Consider the following 19,482-nt stretch of genomic DNA (forward strand, 5'->3'; position numbering starts at 1 on the left):
AAGTTGAAGCTTTGGAAGCTGATCTGTTTAAGCAGAGTCTACAGATGAAGAGGTGAGAGAGCTGGACATGCTAAATCACTAAAGCGCTGCTGCATCATTCTCTCAAGGTAGCGACAAAGCGAGAGCTAAATTCCACTGGTGCTATCAGTGGATAGTCGAGCAGCATTGTGGGTAATGTAGGAAATCAGAAGGAAAATAGATGGAAGAGGTTTAAATTTAAAAAAAGACAACTCAGGATTTCATTTCCAAGCTTGGACGCCAGTGAAGATCTGATCTGAAGATTAGTATTCATGATGTTCAGGGTGGAGTTTTCCTGTAAGCTGAGAATTATTTTCCAAAATCGATATAAACTGCCATAATATTCTTGCAAGATACTTTAGCCTTCAGCCATAAAAAGTCATTTAGTAATATCCATTGCCTCAATCCACCGCACTTCCTGTCTGACTCCTCCTAGCCAAACGGTCAGAAGATACACACTGTTCCTGCTATCCGCCAAACCTGAATGGACATGGACAGCTAAAAGGACACAGTAAAAGAAAATTCTTCTTTTACAGCTGTAAGATACTGATGTTTGTACAGCAGCGTCAGCAGTGACTTGTCTCACTACTATGGACAGAAATACGATCATCCACTAGTCTCATTTTCTACTATTTGAAATGTAATTCCTGCCCAGCTCCTGTTCCAGGCTTTTCACAGAGATCTATATTTTTGAGAGGATTTGCCAATCAAGACAGAACCCTTTCAACAACTAGGGAACATGATATTCTCTTTTTTACTTCGATCACCAACTTAACTTGTAACGTTCTAATGACTTCTACGAAAATAAAAATCGATAAACATCCTAGAAAAGCATTTCCAGAAAAACTCCTCTCCCTCATTCTGGCCATGTTCTAGATTTTACACTACGGATACAACGTGCTGTGCACTGAAGTGAACTAATTTAATTAAGCAGCACATTTGGCCATAGACGCTCCTTTTTCCAGCGTTCTCCATCTTTCGGAATATGCGTGAGGAGTGGGAAGAAATGGGCAATGAGGCTTGCATTTGACATTTCATTCATGTTACTTTCACACACATTTACACACTTGCTGTCAGAGTCTCATAAGATTCATCCTTACAGATGAAGATGCTACATTTTAAACTCAATCTGTTACATCGATGTTCGCGTGTGTTTCCTAGTGTGCCAGTTCAGATGTTTCATTACAGTATACATGCCGATTTCTTTATGTATGTCACATGAGATCAAGTGAAATGCCCCGTTTATACTTGACATGCAATACGCAGTATAGGTTCTATACCTGAGTATCTACAAAATATTTAAAGATTTGGACATAATGCATCGTTTGTAAACTGTCCGCGACACATCGTTTGTCTGCAGGTTGCCTTGAAAGTAATGTGGTTTCAATTTATTTCCTCTCCCACACAGAATTTCAGTACCGTTTCCGTCCTTTCAGCATATTACAAAGGCATGCAAATGTAGTGAGAACACCCTCAGCAGTAGATTCCAGTAATAAGATCTCTGTACCATGAAATCCTTCAGCACATTTTTACATGTTCTCTATACCTGAATTTCCAGTAGCTCTTTAGTTTCCTTTTGACCACTTAGGATTAATTTAAGTGAGCTTTATACAAACTGGCAGATATTGAGGATTCAGTGAAGTGCTCTACTTTGACCTTTCCCTAATACAAATGTGACTTTGATATTAATGTGTTCTCTTTCGAAAGGTAAAAGTATTTTATGCACCCAAGTCATGTATGGAAAGAAAATAAGCTAAGAAAATATAAATATACGTATGATAGTGCTATAGTTCTCAAAAGAGCTGAGTATAGGAAATTGTCAGATGGTGTCTTACTTACTAGATCATTTCACTATGTTCCTGAGTGAATGAGATTAATTACTGGATTAGTTATGCAGATTAATACAAGCAATATGACGCAGTTATGAACAACATTCCAATTTTGATTAATCTAGAGACTGGTTTTCTTTGGGGTTTTTTTTTTTTTTTTTTTTTTGAGTTTTCTTTTTTAGTCCGTTTTGAACGTTTTGAGTTAAGCGTTAGCACTCATCTTGTAGCTGGTAACGTTTCTCTGGCACCACGTGCAGCCCTGCGTACTGCACGGCAGGCAGTAATTATGCCAAATGGATAGGTTCAAACCAACTGAAAGTCATTTGATTAGAGTGCAGGGTCTCGTGTGCAAACGACGCTCCAGCAGGGCCTAGCTCGAGATAAACTGAGAATGAACAGCAGTCAGAATTGAAGAAGAGAATTTGATCATCTGCAGCCTCTACAGGCTCTTCTGACACGATTAGAGAGAAACAGGCAGACATGGCCGTGCCTGAGTTAATGATGAAAGATACACCATTTCCAGATGAAAAATCAGCTCAGCGCAAGTCACTCTGACACATTACTTTTTTTTTTTTAATGGTTTGTTTGCACATTTTCCCATTTTTTAATGTTTGTGTTTTTCAGGACACGGCTCTGGACCCGGGAGAAGATGTCGCTCTGTTGTCAGTCAGTTTTGAAGATGCTGAGGCTACTCAGGTCTTCCCCAAACTCTTCTTATCGCCCAGTATAGAGCAGTAAGTAGCTCCAAAACATAAACCTTTCAGTTACAGTCGACCCCAAAATTATTGGCACCCCTCATAAATCCACATGCAATACGCAAACTTTTTGCACTTTAACAAATGATGTTTAAGTGTATTATTTTATATGCAATATTTTGTTGAAAATATTATTTTATCTATCCACCCCAAGCTGTTTGGTTTTCCCTATGATGAAAGAAGACATGGGATTTTGTGTGTGCAACCTTATATTTGGTGAAACGCAACAACAGACTTCCTGAAGAATGAGAGTGATTTTAATTTAATTTGATTTGCTTCAAGGATGCCATTTCGTTTGCGTTTATTTAGAATACGCCTTGGGCATGTTAGTAGGTTTGCCAGAATTTGCTATTATTTAAAGAGAAAATGGAGTGAGTTAGAAAGGAAAGTGAACAGTTTTCCGAGAAGAAAATTTGAATCATTGTGTGTAATGGTTGTTGTGTACAATTATTTTTTTTGCTAGTTCTTTTATATGGTCCCAATCATTTTTGAGTTTGACTGAAATGTTTAAAAGACTACATGTCTATAAACAATTGTTCTGAAGGCATTTTAAATATTGGTGCATGTCAAGCATGATTTTATATATTTTATTACCGCTCCCTCTCTTCTGCCACCTAATTAGTTCCTCTAGCTCAGTTTTTTTTTTTTTCCTTTTGAATTCAAGCACACACATGATTAAATGTATATTTGGAAACGTGATGATGTTTTTCCTTGAGGGCTACTCATACACAGACCTTATGGAAAGATTAGTTTCCACAAAACGGCCTTCTGCTGGTATTTCAGAGATGGATAAACACAGCCCATGACACACCTTATCTAACCGTCGAATTCATGAATACCATAAGACAGAAGAACTGCTTCTTCTGCTATTTACTTCCCTAAAATAAGGAAAAATTGGGAAGTTATTAGGGGTATGGCTGTGTGTGTGTGTGTGTGTGTGTGTGTGTGTGTGCGCGCATATGTATTCGTACACCCATGCACGTATGTGTGAGTTGTTATGGCTGTGTTTGTGCGAAAGGTTACACAGTAAAATTAAGCATGATTATGAGAGCATTCTTTCCATTTGTTAAGCCTCAGTGGTTTGTTGGTTATTCAGAAATAATTTGTTTGGTGTGTGATCATTAGAGTCACTCAGTCATGAGTGTGTAAAGCTGTGACCCTTTTAAGTGCACATCTGGCTTTTCTGAGCTGAGATCTAACATCATCTGATGATGATGCCACCGACCCTATTAGGCATCATTGTTTCCAAATAAACACAGCAACATGCAGCATAATGTATTTGAATTCAGTATTCCTTATGTAAGAGTTCAATCAAATTAAATAAATGATGTATAAAATATGACATTGGTGCCAGAAAAAGACTTGTTTGCCATCTCTGTATGCCATCTGCTGTGGGTGGACTAACCACAAGGTCACCCGGCTGTAGAAAAGAAACTTCATCATGTCTTGACAACAGGCAGATCTCTTTAGGCAAGGTCTGCTAATGTCCGCCTCTAGGCAAGATTTATTTTTCTTTACATTTTCCCTATTCTGTCTCTCTCGAAGCCACCCTTGATCTACTCAGACGTGCCTAGTGAGAGGACGTGCCCGTTCTTTCCGCTCGCTGGCTCTCCGGCCATGTCAGCTTCTATCTATCACAGGTTCTTTCCCCTCGCCATACTGCATTGTGGGAGTTTTAATAATGTGCTCTTGCCCTTGCGCTCGTACATTAACGGTCTGGGCTCGGCTGAGTGAGGGAAAGGGATGGGTAGGAGTGGATGTTTTTGTTGGATTGCGCGAGTGTGTGGGTTGACGGGTGTGTTTTGCAGACTGAGCGAGGGGATTATAATAAGGGTGAAAACACAGGGCTTGTAAGGACAAACCTGATCCTGAACAAGGCCATTTAAAATGAATATAGATTGTGTTCTGAGTTGGCTTACAGTGCTTTTCATAAACACATAATATACCAAAATAAATATAAGGCTGTGTTCAGAGTTATGTCAGTATTTACACAGGGAAAGTTACGTGTGTTCAGAGTCTGGCTACGCACCTGCTGAAGTCGATTTACTGAGTGTTCAGGTTATGCAAATCACTTACGTGTAGTTCACGTCCCCAAAGTCATGTAGAGGTGTCAGAGACAGGGGTTTTTCAGTAGGGTGTAGATGTCTAGACCACAAATATCAAATGTCATGTGATGTAGCAAGCAAGCAAGCAAGTAGCCAGCAAATAAATAAATAAATAAATAAATAAATAAATAAATAGTGGAGTTTAAATGGATGATACTATTGAGTAATTATCACATTTGGTCTTGAAGGGCATTCCATAGTTTTCTGAGGTATTTACAGCCAAAACTGTAAACTTTTGATGTGACATATTGTGGGTATCAAAATGTCAAACAGTAATGCACCCAAGAAAAATGGGCTTAAGTCCAAGGTTAGAATCACATGGAAATGAGACACGCCTCTGTTTTACTCAAACTCCACCCCACATGTGTAACTCTCACGTAATTTCAGTATTAAATCCTCACTGTGCGCGCTTAACTCAGCTCTTGTGCTTTTCAAAGTAGCTGTGATTTTGAGTTTGCATTTGCACAGGATGTCTCTTCTGAACAGTAAAAGGATGCGGGGAGAGGAGCAGGATTGCCGTCGGCACTGCTCGGTTTTATTCCCAGTTGATGTGCAGCTTGTGTAGCCTCAGCCAAGACGAGCTGTCCCTGTGTTTATGCCTTAAAAAAACTCGGCACATCTGAAGAACTCCCTGCTCCATCTCAGAGCTGCCCTAAAGGCTGATGCTGAACACATTGCCCGCAGTCAGAGAGCCAGCCAACCCCTCTGGATCAGGCACAAAGCAAGACAAAGAGAGTGAGTGGGACTTGAAAGAGAAAAGCCAAGAGAAAGGTCTCTATCAGCCACCTCAAGTGAGGCGAACACACAAACCGCATAGGAATCCCGCGCTCTTTCTCTCCGCGTCTCTTGGCTTTCTGTATCTTTTTCCAACTCGTTCTCTCCATCTCTCAAAAGGCCTCGCAAACCCGAGCCGCACACATCCGCGTTTACCCGCCGAACCTTTCACACTTCAAACATCAGCAGTGCTGCAGCGATCGCTGTTCTGCGCGCCCACACACTCGGCTCTGTTATTATTAGAGTGAGGCTCTCGCTGTTTCATGGTGGACTCCACATCTCTCTGTTCGAATGGTGATGCTGACAGATTCAGAGACTGACTCCTACACACGCTTATGGGTTGATAAAGAGCCGAAGATATTTGCAGTTGTCTGTTTCACTTTTTGTGTCTATTCAGGAGACAGGCTGTTCGCTTTGAGAGCATTATCTTTTGGAATGGAGCGTTTTGCTTTACTTTGTGCCAGGTGTGCATTTTTATTGTGCTGTGCACCAGCCCTTCGCAGTCGAGCACCGGACATGCTCTGTTATGTAAAAGCATAGTGTGGGCACCATTTCTGCCTCCATCCCTGTGGGGAAAAGATAAAGTGTTTTTTTTTTTTTTTTCTTTGCGTAATCAGAGTTATGTTTGTACACAAACATTTGCTTAGTTTATGTCTCCTACAGCGGCCTGGTCAGCCTCATAATTCAGTTTAATTGAGTTTATTTGTATAGCGGTTTTAACAATAGTCACAAAGCAGAGTTACAGAACCGCTCTTTACAGGAAACTGGACAGTTAAAGTTTGGAAAATGACCAGGCGACATTTTTCCCATCTTCAGCTGTCCAGTTTCGGTGACTCAGTGCCCACTGTAGCCTCAGATTCCTGTTCTTGGCTGACAGGAGTATAATGTGATCATATCCTACTTATTTTTGTAGCCCATCCGCCTAAAGAGCCGACATGCTGTGCATTCTGAGATGCTTTTCAGCTCACCACGGTTGTAAAGAGTGATTATTTGAGTTACCGTAAGCTTCCTGTCAGCTCAAACCAAACTGGCCATTCTCCTATTAACCTCTCTCATCCTGCCTCTCACTGAATGTTGTTTGTTTTTTTGCACTATTATGCGAGACAAAGTTGTGTGTGATTCTCAGACGATCAGCAGTTTCTGAAATATTCCAACCAGCCCATCTGGCACCCATTTTTCATGCTGATCAAGAAAAAACCCACTGAGAAGACATGAGAAAGAAACCTTGAGAGGAACCTTGATGTGACACTGGATAGTGAGATTATAAATATACAGTGGTGTATATTTTAAGGATGTATTTAATTCACCGATATAAATGTTAAAACTCTACTTTCATACATTGCTCAAACACCTACATGTTCGTCGATCTGATGTTATGTATTTGAGCAGGCCTATGTCCTGATGAAGACGTCAGTAAAGCATCGCAACATGTCTCCATGGAGATCTGAGCTCTATTGTCGGTGTTACACAGTTCTTTGTTATTACGGTTCTCTTCCCCCCACCCCACTTTGTCCAGCTTAGTCTCTTCTCTCATCTCTTCCATTCATCTCCTTCTGACATGATTATGAAGGCCAAAGGAGTTATGATAGACAAGCATTCAGAAAGCTAGAAGCCTATACTTTGACAGTTGAATAACGTTAGGCAGTGAGCGACGTTCCCGATAATTTCCCATTTCCGCTTTTATTTTATGAATAGCGTGTCTGTGCAGTAAGCACTTTATAGGGTTGATAGACACGAGTGACATTTGCATGTGTGTAATTGCTCTCCATCTGCTTTAGGTTGTTTCACTGATGGCTGGTTGTTTTATCTGTGAAACATATTCTTGATCTAAGCCCTAATGACAGCACTTGCAAAGCTGCGCCAAGGTATTAGCGACACTTAAAGGTGAAGAGCTCATTCTTCGTATGTGGGAGGTTGATGCATTTTCATTTGCAAATCTTAATCCTACCTTATTTGTTCTTCCTGAATATAAGATTGGAGCATTTTTTTTTCCCCTCTGTGTTTTATGTACGTTACCAAAAGAGCGTGAGACACCCGAATGAATAGTGAAGAGACAATCATTCTGTGTATTAACAGGTAATGAAAGCCTCCTCTTCTCCCTTTTTCCTTACTTAATAACTGAAATCGAATCACACTTTGCATGAACCCTGGTGTCATCCTGTGTCAGTTCATGATAAAGTCATGCACTGTGGAGGAAGTAGGAGTTGCTCAGGTCATGTCTGTTCCGGGATTCTTTCTGTGCTCACTGCCTGTCTCTTCCACATTCCTCTCATTTTTAACCTGTTACTTTATTTTAACATAAATGGAAATGAAGATATGTAAAAATGATTTTAAAAAATTGTCTTATGCGTTTTATTAAGCCGATTCAATTTAGCTGAGCCCAGGAAATGCTTACGTAAGGAATAAAACAGTATGAGGTGGCGAAAATCATTTTCCAATAACAATATATCTTGAAGTGTTTTATTCCTCTTATACCACAGAAGGTATCTAACAGTTACAGTTTTTATGCCTTCACCACAAGGTGGGTTGTCCATCTGTTCATCCATCTGAGAAGAACGAGTGGTTGAATGGTTGTAGGACTTGTATTGAATTAACACTGTAACCAGCAAATGAACTATTTAGATTTTGGAATTGATCCAAACAGGGTCATGGTCAAATGTCTCAAATAGTTTTTCCTTCAATAGCTTCCTTCCTGTTTGAAATGTTCTAAGAGTATTTCAGCCATACAAATTAGTAACAAGAAGGACTAGATGTGTTAGCTTTGAGTTCAACTTGTTTATTTATTAATAAGGACATCTCATGCTTTATATTTGCCTTTATTTATGTTTAAAGTTGTAAAATGACTGCTAAACAAGTTAGTTCCTGTTATCGCTTACATTATCACAGCCATAAACAGTTGTTCCTTCACCAGATTCTCACTCTTAGAGTTAATAAAAAGAAAAAAAAAACACTGTTTGTTAAATGATAAACCACAATGTCCTCTGTCCTAAAGACATTTCTGTATCAGAAAACCTAAAGTTACAGCTTTACCTCTGACTGTTACAAAGTACTGACACTGGAGACTCCTTCCCTAAATGATAAACAGGCATCTCCTGAGAGAAAATATCAACAATTAATCAGTTTATGTTGAGATTCCCCTATTGGAGTCCCTGTGAAGGACCTGTGGTAGCTGGGACTGTTGTAGAAAATTAATCATCAACTTCTGACCAATCAGAATCGAGCATTCAACAGCAGCACTGTGGTATAAGTCATACATAGTGTTAAGTACTGCAACACATCTGATATCACTAATGAGCTCATTTCTTTTAAATAAAAGTCAGGGAGTGTCTTTCCAGGATTGACAATGATACATAGCGATACAGTAACCACTACAATAAGTCCTGTCCTGCTTTAGTTAAATTGTGCTCTTGCACTGCTGTGTGATAACCCTTATAATCACACTGTATTAGCAAGGGTAGTGTTAAAGCCTAGGTGCCCAACCCTGCTATTGCATTTAACTCCTACCTTAATCTACCACACCTGCCAAGGAGGCTCAAGTGCATTTAAACACTTTAATTTGGTACAATGGGTGTGTTTGATTAGGGTGGGAGCTGAACTGTACCGGAGGGCAAAACTTCAAGAGCTGGGTTGGGCTGAACCGTTTTAAAGATATAGAATATTTTACATAGCTTAATGCAAATCAACAAGAGTCTCTGTTCCGTGGCCAGGTCTAGATGTTGTAATGGAAATATTAGAGCCATGCTGTGTAGATTTTAAATATCAACGTCCTGTTCCCGTAAATGTCACAGTTAATCAACAGCCTATGGGCAAATGCTAAACATACAGCGTCCTAGAGCACAAAAGGCGTAGACATGAGGGACACGGCAAGGGCAAGTGTCGTCTGCCATCTCACGTCAAAGTATCTGCCACGCGAGTGAACTTTGTCTGAGCAGCACAAGGCGACCTTACAGCTTTAGTCATCTCATTGACGTAGCTCCTCATTAATCAGCAAGCGAGTACAGGAACGTTGTAGAAAAGAGTGAGGAATGAGTAGGATGAATTTCTCATGAGATTCTCTGGAAGACAGGATGTGCAGTTTGTGGGATGTTGCTTGCAGGTTAACCAACTGACTTTGTTTGAGAGAAACTGTTTGAGTGACCTGCGCTGCCTCCACACATGCACTGCAGTCAGAATTAGCATCATAGCATGGTTTCATGTTCCATTCAAGGTCTTTTCCTTGCCAAAGGGCATGAGGTGGGAAAACAATTTGGATGGGACACCAGTCCATCACAGAGCACCATGCACATGCTCATTCACACATTGCTAATCCACAAACAGGCTTTTTTTTTGGGGGGTGGGAGGAAACCGGAAAGCCAGGTGAAAACCCACAGACACAGGGAGAACATGCAAACCTCCACATAAGACAGTAACACAAGCTCAGGAAAGAACCAGGAACCCTGGAGCTCTGAAGCATCACTATGCTGTCACATGTTGCTTATAGTCATTATGAGAGAATAACAATCCTCAATTACATTCATAAAAAAAATTCATCATGCAGCACGTTTCAGAAAAATTACGCTACACTTAATGAAATAACTATGAATCAGAGATGTCCATATTCTGATATCAAAGCTTGAAGTATCAGTTCCTGATACTGATACCATGCTGACATCCTCTCCATACATCTCTTGCCAAGTTGTGAGAAACGTCACAGGTATGATGACGACATGCGTTAAGACAATTTGTATCCTGTCTGCACATGCTTGCTCTGTGTTGTATCAGCCAAGATCACATATTCAGAGAGGAAGCTATGACAAATCTGGTTATCCCGATCCACTTTTCCAGTATCAGATTGGTGTATCCGTAATATAAACCTATCAAAAATTTTAACAACAAATACGCCATGCTAAACAAGTACATTTAACACCTATATAGCATTCATATATCCTAATAAACGCCATTCCAGAGTTTAGTGGGCGACTGGTGAAATTGTTTGGAATGTGTGTAGGGTGTTTTGCCTAATTTCTGAGCCATTTCAATCGTAAAGTAGAAACAAATGAATAAACCATGTCCCTCACCGTGTCTTCCACAGCGCCCTCGGAGGACCCTCAGCCCTGCATATTCCTGCCTTTCCAAGTGGAGGCTGCCTCATTGACTATGTGCCTCAAGTGTGCCAGTTACTCACAAATAAGGTAAAAAAAAAAAAGCCACCTTCTTATTCTGTCTGTATTTAGTGTGTAGGCACATAGATATTGTGTATCCTGGGTCCATTATGGTGCAGGTGTGCTGTTGGGTGTGAACTTGTATATAAGCCAGTTATAGTAAAATAATCATTATAATTATGTGCATAAAGTATTATTGCTGTATTGAAGTACAATTTGTACATATTGAAGTAAAATGTCTACATATTTACCTTGATCCACAATCTTCAGCGTCTGATAGGCTTTGATATTTTATGACAAAATGTTACCTGGCTTGTCGCCTCTTCAGTAATAACTCAGATTTTCCATTGAAGTTTTCAGTTCAATTTCTTAAAACTTCTACTGTGACAGTTTCAGTTCTCACACTTCTGCGCACTCAGATCAATTCTCTCAAAATGGTTTAATCATCAAAAAAAAAAAAAAAGATGAAATCGTTTCTGAATTCTGTTTGCATGTGTGCATGGCTGAACACATGTAGCATGTGTAGGTCTACATTGGCTGGTCTCTACGGCCTGGTTCAGGCCCGGAAGGAGATCAGAGCTGACAGGTGGAGATAGAGTGGAGAAGCTGTGTTGTGTCAGTGGCCTTAGGGAAGACCTCTGTACTCCCTGCTCTTCTCTTCACCTGAAGAATAGTGCACACACTCACACGACAGCATGCATAATCAGGCCTTTCCCTTATTCCAGTTAGTGTTTGCCAAAGCCACAGGCTTCACTCTCCTTAACTAGGGTCGGGGGACAAGTTCGGGAGAAACTGGTTCAAATGTGACAAGACTGAATAATTACTAAGGCTCATACTATGGGCTCTTGACAGGGCCATTGTCTATGGCTTCAAATCCCGACGATGCTGCAGGAACATCCGTGGTACAAGTCCAAGATATTACAGTCCAAGATAGTGTAATTGGGCTGCTTTCTGGATCGGAACGATAGCTTTGTTTGAATGTTTGAATCTTCATTGCTCTTGATTCATGTAATACTTGCCAGTAATTGAAAAGGGCAGTTAGTGCTCTCCTTCAAGCATGTTCAGCTGCACTGCGATATTGTAAGTGTGTAAACAGTACAGTGAGTGGCTTTATGTCTCTTCTTGCCTATTCTAGGGGATACAGATGTAGTAAAAATTGGCAACAACTAAATTTGGAGATAATTAAGTTTTTTATTTTTTAAGTCCAAGCTATAAAGAACAAGGACATAAATTATAAACTAGGCAACAAGTCACTTAATGTAAAAGTAATTCAATATGCATTCTGTAATGTTTAAAAGTGTTTGTAGACCTGAGATAATCAAATAATTAAAAACTATCCTCAAACTGATTAATAATACTGTCAGGCATTTTTTACATTTGACAAACCTAAAAAAAACATTGCTCCGCCCCCAACTGGAACAAATCTGATCAGTTCTGCCCCTTTTCCTTAAGAGGCAGCTGTCATGGTGTGCATAGTTTTAAAAGACTAAGTGAGATCGAATAGAAGAAGAGGATAGCTTGCCAGGGTGTTTGTTACAATTTGAATTTGCTTCAAAGAGCTCTAAACATTACAAAGTGCTCTTTTAATCCAGTCAAGGACAGCTAATATAAAACTGCTGACAACAGAATTTAGTGTTTTATCGGAGCAGTGAAGTGCACGTACTTACTGCCCTCACAAAATATGCACACGTTTATACACACACACACACACACACACACACAGGAAGTCGGCTTATGCAATGTAGCATGTCTAACGACCAGATATTTTAGTGATGACTCACCTATCCACACGCATTCACCTGCCAATTTTAGGGCTGGGCCTGACCCCCGGCAAGGGTGTGGAGTGCAGTGAGCCATAGTGCTCTGATTAACTCTTCCATCTGAACAAAAATTCAACCAAGAGAGAGCGAGAGCACTGTGTGTGTGTGTGTGTGTGTGTGTGTGTGTGTGTGTGTGTGTGTGTGTGTGTGTGGGGCACATTAGCGCTCTCAGAAATGGATGCTTAGCAGACACAATTAGGACTAGCTGAGTCATGAAGTGCAACACATGCAGGCCTCAAAAAGTGCAAAAGGTGTCATCTCTCTGGTCTGAATATCTCACAAAGTACTCGAATGTGCTAATGCGGAAAAAGTGCTAATGTGTTCCAAGCGCTAATGGTGTGTCATAATAAGCGAAGCGAGTTATCGTCATGGCGCGTTAGCAGGCCGTGTGCCCTCAATTCCGCTCTCTACAGTCTGTGTCAGTCTGTGTATTATAGAGGAAACTCATTAGCCAAACTGACTGTGTATAAATTACTTTAGTACAAGTGTCTATCATCAGCGTCATGCAGGATTGTCTTCTAAATTCTTTGCGTGTGAGAGATGCAGTTTGTTTCCTGTGAAACTAAAGACACCTACCCAACAAGCCCTAGATTGTCAGTGTAGACCATTTGCTTCTGTCATCACTGAATTAACCAGCCATGAAAAGGTATACACATTAGTCACTCACAAATTGACACTGATTAATTCCATGTCTGCAGCTTACACACAAGTTTTAATGATTTACCTAGCTCAAGGAGCTAATTAGTTATAATAAACTTTATCACAGGTACCACAGGTAAAGCTTTAATCTTTGCAGTTTCAGTCATAGCTCTGTAATGTAATGTAGGGATAACGCCTGCGTTAACCATGACAAACACAGATAAAGAACATTTAGACCAAAAGTATTCAAATAAGATTTGTAAAGGTCCAGTTACATTAACATCCTTGTTTACAAAGGTCCAGATAAGCGAAGTACATGACTGAATGGCGACAATTACCTCTTATTGCTTAACCATTTAGTGATTAGGTCATGGCTATAAATAAGACACATCAGTTTAAAGTGTTTTTTTTTTTTTTTTGTTTCACACTGGTGCTTCATGTTTCCACCTTTGACTAGCACTATGATACACCAATTTTGAGCTTGAACAGGAGAATAAACACACACTGCTGTCTAGTCTGCTTTAGTAATAAACATTTTTTAACAAAAAGCTATGTTGTAAGTTCACTAATCAGACCAGAGAAGGTTATTGAAACTATAAAAATCAATAAAAGTCTGTGAAAACTCTTTCCTTTCTCAGTGAGCTGTCTTTAGGTAAATAATTTACCTAAATGCATGTAACTGGCCACAGGATCTGCTGCAGAAGCCACACCGATTGATGCTTAAAAAACTGAAGTCACAACATTTCTGCTACAGTATTTATTTTAAGTACTCTGCTGAAATACTTTGCCGGATCCATATCCTGTTCGCGGTCCGCCAGTTGATAACCCCTGATTTAGATAGATGAGTAAACAGATATTGATTCACACAAGCAAAGCTATAAAATGACTCAGTTCTAAAGTAAAAGGTTTTTGTGCTGATTTGTTATACTGAAACTGAGAGAAGCCTTATACATTTCTTATACATTTGCAGTCATGGTGATGGGCAGATGCGGATTTGCATTATTTGAGGTTCCGTCTGCCTCAGGAAAACACCAGCACCATGTCACTTACGTGTCACTAACACGAGCCGTGAGTCTGTTCATTAGCAAGCCATGCTGTACTGTACACCCCCAACGCTTTCACGGGACTCACTCAGTGTTTGCCTTCTTCCTCACACCTCCTTTTTTCACTTTAACTCAGGTGCAGTATGTAATCCAGGGCTATCACAAGAGGAGAGAATACATCGCTGCATTTCTTAGTCATTTCGGAATGTGAGTTCTTTCTTCCCTCATTCCTGTCTTGTGTGCATATTGTATGTAATTTGATGCTTCATGGATTTTGCAGACTTTGATGAATGTTATTTTGCTGCTGGGGGTAAATTGCTTGTCTCTGCCTGTTGTTTCTGTGCAGGGGAGTCGTTGAGTACGATGCTGTGGGCTTCACCAAGCTCACACTTCTGCTCATGTGGAAAGACTTCTGCTTCCTGGTGCACGGTGAGAGAGAGACACACTGTAATCATACTCACTATTTCTTAAAGCAGTTTAACATCATCACTTCTCATATAGCCCTTGAGAAATACAGCATGGTATGGCTACTAATCCAAATTCAGAATTATCCGTATACTGGTTAAGTGTGTTTCCCATTGCATAACAGTCCCTAATGAAAATAGAAGGATTTCTCTGTGATGGTAAAAACAGTTTCCCACACGGTGCTAGTGTTAACCATAAACACTCTCAACAGTAGCAACAAAAGAGGAGCTTCAAGGGCTGAGTTATTATTTACTCTGAGTTTGGTTTTATATGAAGAGGAATAAATGACTTTGGGCTCAGCCTCAGACGTTTGAATGTTTTTCCTACCATTTTTATGCACTTTTCTGGCCATAACCTTCAGATTGTTGAAGGTTGCAATCTGATTGGCTCTCAGCACTTCCATGTGTCACTCGCAATGAGCTTTTCTGAGCATGATATAGTTGCTTCAACTTCAACTTCAACTTTATTGTCCTTCTAGGGGAAACTATTTTTCAGCAAAGTGCCATGCCATAATCACATCAGTCCAAAATTTTAGTATTAACAAAAACAAATACAGTACATATACAAATACATAACAATACATACAATACAAATATAAAATTGCAAGTTACATAAGATAAGATCACTAACTTTATACAAATAAATTATCTATCTTCAGAGCAAGCAGAATTCAATAACCCAGTGGCCTCAGCTACAAAGGAGTGTCTAATTATTTTAATACTACCTCTTGGTACTGTAAAGTGACAACCTAAGGGCGGCATCTGAAACTCAGTGCATAAGGAATGATCCAAAGTACAAAGAATGGCTTGGGCATTCCTCAGAACATGCATATAAAATATGTCAGTAGGACAGGTCTTCCTCTGCAATCATTTCCCCAGCCATCTTTACAAGGCTGGCTAATCTGTTTTTTTTTTGTTTTGTGTTTTTTTTTTTTTACAAGGTGAGAGTTCCATACCAGGCCACAATACAAAAGGAAAATACAGATTCAATAAAACTTTTATAAAACAGGGTCATCATAGTGGAACAAACTCATAGTGTTTAACATCCTTTAAAAAAAATACAATCTTTCTTGAACCTTTTCACAAACAGCCATAACATTGGATTCAAAACTCAATCAATCACCACTCCTAAATACTTACAACTATCAAACAATTGTCTGAGCCTTTTATTGTAGTCATCAAAGGGCTAGGTTGTGACCTCCTTAAGTCAATCACCATGTCATTTGTTTTTGTAATACTGAACTGTATAGTTGTTAGAGTTTTGTATGAAGCATGTAGTGGAGAGTAAACGAGGTAATCTCGTGTGTTTGCGAGTAAGCTACAGGAAAAGGTCTGTGGTTGGTCGTCTGCCATTTTCTGTGAAAGTAAGCAGTTCTTGACCTCATTTATTTCTGACACATACCATACTCTGGCTTGAAAGTCTATAAAGCAGTCAAAAGAACAGATTTTCCATTGTATTTGATGGGAATGTTAGCAGACAATATTATTTAAGATTGCTGCACTATATGGTTCATATAATGGTTCATATAGAAAAGCCCAGGTTTTTTTTCCCCAAAATGGCGGCTGTGTCACTTCAGTGATGATTCTGTGATCGCTGAATTTGATCTAATCTGGATCTAATGTTGGATCTGTGACGAATGCGCTTTCTCTTCACTCTGTTCTCACTATAGTGGACCTGCCTCTGTATTTCCCACGAGATCAGCCCACTCTGACCTTTCAGTCCATCTACCACTTCAGCAGCAGCGGGCAGCTCTACTCACAGGTGCAGAAGTCGTACCCATACAGTCCACGCTGGGACGGCAACGAGATGGCCAAGAGAGCTAAGTAAGTCTTTCAGGCTTACACGTGTTGAATCTTAACACCTTAACAGTTTAGTTTTACATTTTCAACAACGGCATCAAGGGTTACTGTGTCCTTTTTGCCTTTGAGTTTGTTGGTCGGGATCATTTCCCTGCAGACAAGCTCTGATTTTTTATATTCTGCTTAAGTAATCCTTCATATCAGGCCAAGAACTTTGGCAATGCAATCTGGAAAGGAAATATGAAAAGAATCTGAAATGCAGACTCTTGCTCTACTCCTGACGATCTGCTAATTGACTCATCTCTACTCATTGCTCCTATTCACTGCTTCTTCTCAAGTTATGTAAACCACAGGCATGTGTGGTAAGACAGATTGCTCTCACCTTTGGCCTGAGTGCATAGCCACACCTTACTGCTAAGTAAAGCGATAAATGCTGACGATAATGCAATTCCCAATGTTTGCCTGCTGGTTTCCATAATAGAAAGTTCATATCTTATCATGCTCTCTGTGGCATTGTTTTCCGTCTCACCATTAGCTCATAGGTCCTCAAGAGACCTGTAGCAAGCAATGTTTAGATCTCTTTTTCTTTTACATTATCAAAGCAGTATTAGACTACACCTTCAAAAATGTTGCATTAATTGACAGTATATTTTCAATCATTATTTTTGACATGTTTTGTGTCATAAACTTTAAATGTGTTTAAAGATAAAAGCAATACACAATTAGTCAGCATGTTATGTGTTAAAGCACACTGTAGACTAGCATTAGCTTGCTCTCACTGCAACACAGCAGCTTACTGCTTTTTGATTTTTACATGAATTTTGTGCAGGTGTAGCTAAATAACCTGTGTTGCATAAGCAGTAAAACAATGGGGTGTGGTGTTTTAGGAAAATAATCAGCTATGAGGTGGTGTGGTGCAGCCTCACGTGACCTGGAGTTACTGTTACCACCCTAATGTTGATTATTTTCCTATAACAGCATAAAGTGTTTTATTTTCCTTATACCACAGCAGTTACGATTTCTATTTATCACTTAACAACACGTGTTACTTTTTATCTGTTCATAGTTACTTTCATGTCTGCGAATGTTACATTGCAGCAGCTGTAAACAGTCATTCCTTCACCAGCCTCTCTTTTTTTAATATCTTGTGAAGTTAATAAGACAAAATAATTAGCTTGATTTGGAAATTGGAAAGTGCTGTCTTTCCCAACTGGTACAAAAGCACTGACACTGGAGACTCCTTCCCAAAATGTTAAATGTCTGCTTACAGGAAACAATATGATGACATATTTTTTAATCCATTTATTATTAGTCTTAGATTATGTTGAGCGTCCACCATGTGACTTAGCTGTTACTATACAAACGATAACGCATTAAAACGAGCACTTTTATATAAACCTGTGATTTGCTTTACAGCCGTAACTACTATCAGAACCGCTGTTAGATGAAATTCTAGAAAAAAATCAACACCATCTGACCAATCAGATTTGGGAATTGAACAGTATTGTGGTATAACAGACAAAATATTCTCATATATTTTTAAAAATCAGACCTTATATTGTATATAATAACTATAATAGCAAACTGATTGTGTAAAAAAGCAACACAAAATGAGTTAACTAGACATGCAAATACACTACATGTTTTTTTTTAAGATATAATTAGGATTTTTAAAAGAAATTTAGGAAATTAGGGTTTTTTGCATTTTTTTTATTATTATGTGTATATGTTCTTGTATTCAAAACAGTCCAACTGAGTTTCTTTATTTCTCTCTCACTCTCTCTTTCTCTTTGTGTGCATGTGTGTGTGTCTGTGTACGTGCCCTCCTCCCTCTTGCCCTCTCTTCCTCTAGGGCGTACTTCAAGAGCTTTATCCCTCAGTTTCAGGAGGGAGCGTTTGCCAACGGAAAGCTGTAAATGTAGAAAAACAGCGAGGTGGGAATCACTGCAGGTCTGAAGAGAAATCAAAACGAATATCTGCACTGAAGAGATGGCCTTGAATTAGGACAACACAACATAATTAACACAACATACTGTCCTTCATGTCTGCGAATCTTTACCCAGAAACACACTCGAACAAGATGCCACCATGAACAGACTATGAAAAATATTTACTGTTCTGCACTGGAGAACGTCTAAACGGAACTGTTTAGTAAACACATTCGTTTGGGTGAACTCTTAAGAAAACGCAAGTGTCAACAATGTACCATATGTTCCAATAATGTCTTGTTTTTATATGTGGATTTTTTTTTTTTCACTTTTTGTTTTTGTCCCATGCATTTTCTCTTGACGTGAGAAAGCCAGAATAAATCAATTTTCTTGATTTCAGTTCCAGTTATTTTTTTTAAACCTTTGATTTAACCAGGCAAGACGCTAAGAACAAATTCAGCCTTACCCAAAATAAAAATGCAGTCTTAGTCTTAAAACCTCTTTTTTTTTTTTTTTTTTAATAAATGTTATGGCCTGACCTATGCCAGGTCGTAACAGCTCCATGTTCCTGAATCCCAAATTACAGCAGCAATTTTCTGTAATGAGGTGGTGAGTGCTTTGCCCGCTAACTCATCAACCCAGCATCATCTCCAACGCAATCCACACAAAAGAGCCAATATCAGCAGCGTGAATGAAACCATGGTGCTTCCAGTCCAGCATGGCTTTCATGGCATCCTCTTCTCTGTTTTCCCTTCATAGTGGAACAGGTAATGGTGAGTAATTAGGTTGAGGTATTCAGCTCTGTTGCTCAAGGGCTGCAGGATCTGCAGGTTTCTCTGACTCATTTTCTATTGTGAGTAAAATATATAAAGCTGCTAGATTTAAAGGATTTTTTTTCTTACACAGTTTTTGTAATATTTAGCACAAAGGAACACTTCTCAGTAAAATATCTGACTAGAGGAAGACCCAGTCTCTGTGGTATGTCAGACTCTGTAAACAGGAAAAAAATAAAAGAGGTGGTCCACCAACATCCAGCCAATCAGGATTAAGGGGTTATCAATTTACCTGTCAATCATGTTAGCTGTCAATTCATAAAGGTCATCCTCTAGTTATAGCCTCAGCATGTTTATGGGGCGTGGCTTTGGATTGAGTTTCAAAATAGCTAG

General features: G+C 39.4%; 1 protein-coding gene across 3 annotated transcripts in view; it reads left to right on the top strand.

Annotated features, from left to right (window-relative positions):
• The window catches only part of babam2 (BRISC and BRCA1 A complex member 2), a 76,969-nt gene extending 58,259 nt beyond the window's left edge, over positions 1 to 18,710 (top strand). For all 3 annotated transcript variants that reach the window (XM_026944115.3, XM_053237342.1, XM_026944116.3), the window contains 6 exons: positions 2,472 to 2,581; positions 10,553 to 10,652; positions 14,261 to 14,331; positions 14,471 to 14,553; positions 16,259 to 16,412; positions 18,241 to 18,710. In XM_026944115.3, the coding sequence (XP_026799916.1) occupies positions 2,472 to 2,581; positions 10,553 to 10,652; positions 14,261 to 14,331; positions 14,471 to 14,553; positions 16,259 to 16,412; positions 18,241 to 18,304 (582 nt within the window). In that variant the 3' untranslated portion in view covers positions 18,305 to 18,710. The remainder of the gene's footprint in view (positions 1 to 2,471; positions 2,582 to 10,552; positions 10,653 to 14,260; positions 14,332 to 14,470; positions 14,554 to 16,258; positions 16,413 to 18,240) is intronic.
• The last annotated feature ends 772 nt before the right edge of the window (positions 18,711 to 19,482 follow it).

Source organism: Pangasianodon hypophthalmus, chromosome 10 (genome assembly GCF_027358585.1).
Source record: "Pangasianodon hypophthalmus isolate fPanHyp1 chromosome 10, fPanHyp1.pri, whole genome shotgun sequence".
In the NCBI taxonomy this organism is placed as follows: domain Eukaryota; kingdom Metazoa; phylum Chordata; class Actinopteri; order Siluriformes; family Pangasiidae; genus Pangasianodon; species Pangasianodon hypophthalmus.